This window comes from Salvia splendens, chromosome 19 (genome assembly GCF_004379255.2).
Source record: "Salvia splendens isolate huo1 chromosome 19, SspV2, whole genome shotgun sequence".
Lineage (NCBI taxonomy): Eukaryota > Viridiplantae > Streptophyta > Magnoliopsida > Lamiales > Lamiaceae > Salvia > Salvia splendens.
The window spans coordinates 17,936,870-17,944,624 of NC_056050.1; the positions used below are offsets into that span (position 1 = coordinate 17,936,870).

General features: G+C 35.4%; 1 protein-coding gene across 1 annotated transcript; it reads left to right on the plus strand.

The window, feature by feature from the left end:
• The first annotated feature begins 1,448 nt into the window (after positions 1-1,448).
• On the plus strand, positions 1,449-4,218 carry LOC121779108 (protein FAR1-RELATED SEQUENCE 5-like). The gene is made up of 3 exons (XM_042176450.1): positions 1,449-1,521; positions 1,941-2,667; positions 2,781-4,218. Exons 1-3 carry the CDS (start codon positions 1,449-1,451, stop codon positions 4,216-4,218), a joined length of 2,238 nt encoding a protein of 745 aa, XP_042032384.1.
• Positions 4,219-7,755: the final 3,537 nt, after the last annotated feature.

Sequence of the window (7,755 nt, forward strand, 5' to 3'; positions counted from 1 at the left end):
GCCAAATTCCAAGTCATATAACGAGAGCCGACAATATTTCTTTTACCTCCAAAAAACTCAGGATTTTATAGAAGATCAGCTAAATTCCAAAAGACGTTTTTCCTGGCTAGCATTTATCTTGTTGAATAATACTAGTAGGAACAATTGACCATATATATTCAGTAAAATGCAGAAAATTATGATTTGATAATTCTAAAATATGCACATCAAAGAGTACTTGTGTCCAGACTGTGCTTCACCCAATGCACATTGAAGCCATGAAAGGCAGCAGAACTGAAATTTAATATATACTGACGTGATTTTTAATTTATGCTGACGCGTCTTTGCGGGAGAAGAGGATGGGGAAAGCAGTTCCGAGCAACGCCACCGCGGCGGCGCCGGCTATCAGATACACAGTCCCGTCGGCCGATACATCTCCGACGGCAGCGACCACCGTCTGCTGCTTTCTCTGTCTGATTTTCTGAATTTCACGGCGCAAAGAGATTGATGAGCCAAAGAATGCGTTTCCGCCAATCAAGGATGATTTTTTGATCGAGTTTGAGGGGACGAAGAGAGCCTGGAATTGAGCGACCGACACCATTTCAATTTTGTATGTGAAGTGACAATTATACCCCCGCCTTGTTATTGTGGAGTAAATTTGTGATTGAGGGAACTAATTTCTCCTTAAATTAGAAAATTACATGTATTAATACTAGCCTTTGATTTCTTGATCTTGTGGCTATGATTTGTTCTCTAGTTATAGGTTTAAGGGGCTCTTGCCCTAGATCACTACTCTATATATATATATATATATATATATATAGGTATTTGATCAAAACAAAAATGTACTTAAAACAAGAATTACAGACCAAATAATGTCCGTTGGATTATTAAATCTAATCTTAAGATGAGAGTAATTAACGGCCTGATTTATTGTTGAGATATTAATATTTTAATCATTTTTAATCGATGAAGGCTAAATAAGTAAATTTCATTTATAGGTAGTTATACTAAATCCTAATTTCATGCATCGTATTCTCTCCTCTAACTGCTCTCTTGTTGATTTTAATAGCCCTTAATTTATTATGCTTCAATACTCCGTTTAAACTGAATGTAGTTATGCATATTCTGTTCAGTTGAAGATTAGCAAAAATTCTTCGTCGATGTAATCATTTTGGCGTCGTCTTATTCATTGTCAACATTTTTGTCTCAAGTCCAAAAACTAGATGCTTGCCATTTCCTTTTAAATTGTTATCTTCCATTCAATTATTCAATTTGAGGTGCTTGTATCGCTGTGGAATATATACGGTGAGTTTTTGCAATCTACTTCAGTTGTGTAACTCATTTTTATTGTATGGTTGCAATTTTTATGTTGACGTATGAATTTATTTTTATGAAATTTCATTGATATTGTGTAATCTTTTAAGAATAAGTTTTGATATATTTTGTTACGATATAGACAGCCGGGAATGGATTATGAAACACCATCTACTTCACATGTAGAAAATCAGTTACACGTAGATGACATTGTGGAGAATACAGGTTATCCTTTAAAACATCCTTTGAAGACTTATACTTTTAATCCTTCATTTTATTCTTGCTTATGTATCAATATTAGTAACGATGTAAACTTGGCGTGTGACTATGACATTTTAGTGCAGGCTGTTAGTATATAATTTGTATCAGCTGTTTATGATTTGCTTATAGGTGTGTTTAGTATGACCCATATTTGTATATGATAGTTGTAGCACTTCTATGAAGCGATTTCAATCTATTATGACATATAATAATAGGAATTACCCTTTTGAATCTATACATTTAATTTATTATTTTCTTTATAGTAGTATCAATTATGAACCGTTTTTATTTTATTATTACCTATAAGCATACTAGTTCCAGTTAAGGATTATTGTAATTTTCTTATTGAATTTTTGGTATTTTCTCATTTTGAATTATTTCAGATTTAAATATTCCAGAATGCCCAATAGAATTTAAACCATTTGTTGGTCGTAGCTTCCCTACTTTGGACAACGCAATTGAGTTCTACGAGAACTATGGGCGACGCGTTGGATTTGATTCAAGGAAAAACGGTTCAAAGAAGGTTGATGATATCACCTTATGGTTTTACATGGTGTGTAACAGAGAGGGTGAACAGAAGTTTAATGATCAACAACCCAAACGACGACGAAAATCTAAAAAATGTGGATGTAATGCTTCTGTTGCTTTCAAATTTGATTCAGATCGTGGTTACGTAATTAAACATTTTAACGAAGAACACAACCATCCCATGGTTGAGGTACAACACCACAAGTTTATGAGGCTAAATCGTCGACTTGAACCAGTGCATCAAAAATTTATTTCAGATTGTGCTGGAGCTAATATCGGGCCATCTCTAACTTTCAAGCTGCTTACTGAGTTGATGGGCGGTTATGAGTCTGTTGGTTGTACTGTGTTGGACATTCGTAACTATACACGAGATATCAGAAGATACGCTGAAGGATGTGACGCCCAAATGATCATAGATGAGTTGAAGAATAAGAAGCAAAATTGTGATGCCTTCATGTACGAGTATGAAGTTGATTCTCAGAGTCGTTTGAATCATTTGTTTTGGTGCGATCCTATAGCCAAGTTGAATTTCTTGCAATTTGGTGACATTGTTTCTTTCGATACTACGTACTCAACTAACAGGTAAATTTATGTAGGTATATTTTATGCTTTTTTTTGGTTTGTTATGACATGTTATGTTGATATACCAGTACGTTCGATTAAATCGTTTAATATCCCATTTTTTTTGCTCGAAGGTACTCCATGATATTTGCTCCGTTTACTGGTAAGGATAACCATGGTCGTGCAGTGTCATTTGGAGCTGGTTTGCTTTGTAGTGAGAGTGCGGATTCGTTCTCTTGGCTTTTTAATCAGTTTGTGAAATGCATGGGCAATCATCCGAAGTTGATAATTACTGATCAAGACTTGGGCATGAAAGTAGCTGTTGAAAAAGTTCTGGTGAATACTCGACACAGATGGTGTATGTGGCACATCATGGCAAAGGTAGCTGAAAAGGTTCCTAAGTCACTTCTTGGTAATAATGATTTCAAAAAGGATTTGAATTCATGCGTTTGGTCTGAGTTGATTGAACCTACTGAGTTTGAAGACAAGTGGAAGAATGTGATGGTGACTTATGATCTTGTTGACTCTGAATGGTTTGTCTCTATGTTTGAATCAAGAAGGTATTGGGTTCCAGCCTACTTTAGGGACTTTCCTAATAGTTCGTTGATAAAGACGACATCTGTTTCGGAGTCGCAGAATAGTTTTTTCAAGAGGTACACTCAGTCTAGGGCGAACCTGGTTGTTTTTTTAATGAATTTCAATAATGCAGTTGATGCCCAAAGAAACTATTCTGCAAAGCTGGATTATATGGATTTTAATACAACTGCAAAGTTGAAGACAGAATGGTCGATTGAGAAGCACGCATCCACAATATTTACTGATGGGGCGTTCATGGAAATTCAAGAACAGATTATGGAGGCTTATAACCATTGTAGTCTGGTTTCTATTTCCAATGACTCAAGTACAGAGATTTATAAGGTTTTAGATCATTTTTCAAACACCTGGACGGTCACATTATCTGCGCAGGATTCGATTTGTGTATGTGGTTGTAAGATGTTTTTGAGGACTGCTCTTGTATGCTGCCACATCTTCTTGGTGTTGAAGAACAAAAAATATCGATTGATTCCGGAGTATCTGATTGGTGGTCGATGGTTGAAATCTTCTTTGCTTAAGGCTGTTCATGGCGTCCAAAACTCAGATGTTGCCACCCATGTTTATGTTGATGAAAAGAAGAAGGCTCAAGCAATTTTATTGGGAGAGATGTTGGGTCTGTACCAAGCGGTGTCTGTTGATATTGACCAAATTCATGAGCTGACATTGATAGTGCGTGAAGCTCGACAACAAATTTTTGCCGATGGGGTTGTGACGTCTACAGCACAGAAGAAGAAAATAATGGAGGAATTTTATGGGGCTGAGGCACCTCAGGAAGTGGAGGTTCAACCACCTGAAGTTGTCAGCACCAAGGGATCCGGTAGTAGACTCCCTTCTAGAGTTGAGAAGGCTTTGAAGCTTAAGAACAAGCCTATGCGTCAATGCAAGAAATGTCAGGAGTGGGGTCACCATGATTCTAGGAATTGCGACAAATTTAAAGAGAAAGAAATGATGCGCTCCAGAAGAAATGCTGATGTTTGATACAAGTTTTTTAGTTTTTAAATGTGATGTTTGTTTAATTCATTTAGTTTGAACATTTCGTTTGCAAAGTTAAGATTATAGGAATGAAAGTGGTTTAATTTTTAAATTTTTGTGGCTTTCTTTTTTGGCCATAGGTATACGGTTTGGATAAATTTTGTAATTATTATGCTTAATGTTACATTATTATGATCATGACCTATTTTTTGTTTGTTATGACACATTAGAATACATTCATCTTTTGAGTTATAAAATATAATCATGTGTTACGATTTCAATGTAGTTATAGTTTCACCCTTTTTTAACATACTCTTGTTATGACACATAACATCACCTAATATGACCAAAATGGTTGTCTATTATTCTACATAATTTTTGTGGATTGCTTGAAATCTTTTCCACTTAAAAAAATGCATGGTTGTTGTACTGCATTTGTTACACACCAAATTATTTTTGTGTTGATCGTACTGTTGTTTAGGTAAGTCGTTTGGGTCACAACAGTGTTAGATTTTGATTTATGGTGTTATTATTATTATGACACATTGTTTACTCCAATTGTTATGACCTTTTTATGCACTCTATTATGCCTTAATATATGGTTTACTGTTTACAGCCTTAAACGTTTCGAAAAAACAACCATTAATGAGAAGACCGTATGATGGAATTACTCTTAAGACACATTATATTACCATGACCTATTTTTTGTTTGTTATGACCCATTAGAAGATATTCATCTTTTTAGTTATAAAACATAATCATGTGTTATACATTGAATGTAGTTATAGGTTCACACTATTTTAACATACTCTTGTTATGACATATAACATTAATTAGTATGACCCAATTGGACGTCTATTATTCTACATAATTTTTGTGGATTACTTGAAATCTATTTCACTTAACAAAATGTATGGTTGTTGTACTGTATTTGTTACAAACCTGATTATTTTTACGCGGATCGTTCTGTTGTTTTGGTACTTCGTTTGTGTCATAATAGTGTTAGATATTGATTTATGGGGTTATTATTATTATGACACATTGTATACTACAAAAGTTATGACCTACTTATGCATTCTTTTATGTCTCAATATATGGTTTACTGTTTACAACACCACTTTCGAAAAAATACTTTTAATAAGAAAACCGCAAGAAGGAATTACTCTAAAAAAATTCATAACTTATAGGAGAACCAGACTGACGTTGTGTTTGATATCCGTGAGATGTGTAAAACACAATTCCAAAAAAAGGGTAACAGTGTCATCAAAGAAACGAACAAAATGAAAAACTTATTTAACCTACGAAATATACATTTGCACCGATCCGTAGTTCGCTATCATGTGTTCTACGTTGATCTTGGTTTTCTTGTTTTCCTTCGCATAATGTTTATATGCCGCTTCTTTATTGAGTAACGCGCTGTGATTAATTCCTGCCAACATCAACACACGGTTGTATTTAGCTCTTAAAAACTGTAGCACACCTTTGTTCTTTGTTGTTAGCCCACAATTCCATTGGCCCTCCCTTTCACCCATGTAGACTTCAAGGTGTCTAAGCAAATAAACGCCACTGTCTTCTGCATTGTCTCTTGTTCTCCAACTCATCTTCATCCTCTGAATAGGAGCATTTATAACTGATTTGCATTGATTGTGACATCCTATTCTTGATAAATACTTACAAAAGAATGTCCTCTGTAATGCATGTAAAGTGTTAGTTTCAGTAATTATGTTGTAGTAATGTGAGTTGTAATTTGAATTCGTACCAATGCCTCTGGAATACTTCCGTAGGTGAATCGCATGTCATTGTCTTCTCCATCTTTACAAGCATCTATAATCACCACTGATTTTCGTTTGAAACAAAAGCACACAGTGTAGTACCTTTTTGAAATGCAGAATGCAAAGAATACCTATTTTGTGTAATGTGTTAGTACTGAATGGTAGAATGAGTGATTTTTTTGTTCATAGTAACGTAGTAGAATGATTATGACTATGCAGCAACATACCATGTCTATGTCACCCCATGCGAAGTGTGGTATTTCGCTGACCTCTTTGTCAATGTTTGAGGCAAATTCATCTAGTTTGTCTGCATCATCATCCCGTCCATTACTCATAACAACCGTGTATAGCTGCACATATTTGTATCAGAAGTGTTAGTTTTTATGCTTAGGTTAAAAAAGCATCGAATGGGGTAACTCACGGCAGGGTAGGTTGTGAAAAATAGTCGTTTTGGAGAGGTGACAGATTTCAATGCTTCCATATGGTTCAGTACGGAGCAGAATGAGCTAATTACTCCACTTGAAACCTCATGATGTGGCAGTAGCGAACAGAACTCCAAAAGCATGACCTCAACTACTCGGTCATTGTAGATAATTTGTTCTCTGTACTTATTACAATTATATATTTGAATGAATTCAGGGTAAAAAAAAAACAAAATCCTTGAAGATATCAAAACGCTTACTCATTCCCGTGGTGAGTGGTCATCAACCAGTAATACATTACTCGTTCATCTGGTGTAAGCTTTCGTGACACAGACACTGCTCTCTCAAGAAATGGTGATCGCAGTGCATTAGAACATCTCATGTCTGTCTTGGTGCGAATGTTCATATTAAATGTTTGTTGCCTGTCATTTGGCTAACAGTAGAAGGTTTTAATCAGGGGTATATGATTTAGATACAATATGATTGGTTGGATTAGGAGGTATGCGTCATACCACATACGTCTACATTGCTAATTACAACAAAGCTTACTTTTTTGTTTGACTTGATTACCAAAGCTTCGCCCACTTTTGGTTCTGATTTATTAGTGAAAGGTGTGACAAAATCTGCATCATCCTCATCACATTCCATGTATGCTTCTACTGCAGATTTTACTATGGCCTCCACATCGAGTTCCTCACCCTACATAAAGTTAACAAATCCGTATATATTACGTAATATTAAATATCAACAAACATCATAATAATTTTGACAAGTCACATACATTAGTTTCATCATTTATCCTAAGCTGATTATCCAATCTTGGTGTCGTTTTCGTTGCTGATGCCTCCGAACAAAATTCGTCTGCAGCGTCATCACCACCGCCATCCATGTAGTCAGCCATTGCTGATTTTACAATCTCTTCAACATTGATAGTCACTTCCTGTTTATGTAGCAGTGTGTATTAGGCAGTGTAATAATATGCGGATGATGAATTTATGCCTGATATATTGTTAATAATGGGTCCATACAAGAATATGTAGCCATCTAGTTTGTACCTGTTCTTTACCCTTCTGCTTCGATGCAACGCTACTACCGTTAAACGATGTTCCAATCATGTTGTTGCGTTCCTGTGTATCACTCTGGGCGGAATAAATTTCAATACATAAATAGGAACTCAACAAGCTTTGCAGTTCACATAGTGTTCTAAATTCATTTTAAATTTGGATATTTACCTTTGATGAACACAAAAGTGCTTCTTCAGATCCAACACTTATAATTGTTTTTTCTGTATTCGAGCTCTGAATCATTCCCACAGATGTGAAGCTACTAATCTCCACGACAGACTACAT

Excerpts from the sequence above, each read along its gene's own strand:
- LOC121779108 (XM_042176450.1), top strand. The coding sequence starts at position 1,449 with ATGGATTATGAAACACCATCTACTTCACATGTAGAAAATCAGTTACAC. Across the intron at positions 1,522-1,940 it reads TGACATTGTGGAGAATACAG|ATTTAAATATTCCAGAATGC; the intron begins GTTATCCTTTAA and ends GAATTATTTCAG. Across the intron at positions 2,668-2,780 it reads ACTACGTACTCAACTAACAG|GTACTCCATGATATTTGCTC; the intron begins GTAAATTTATGT and ends TTTTGCTCGAAG.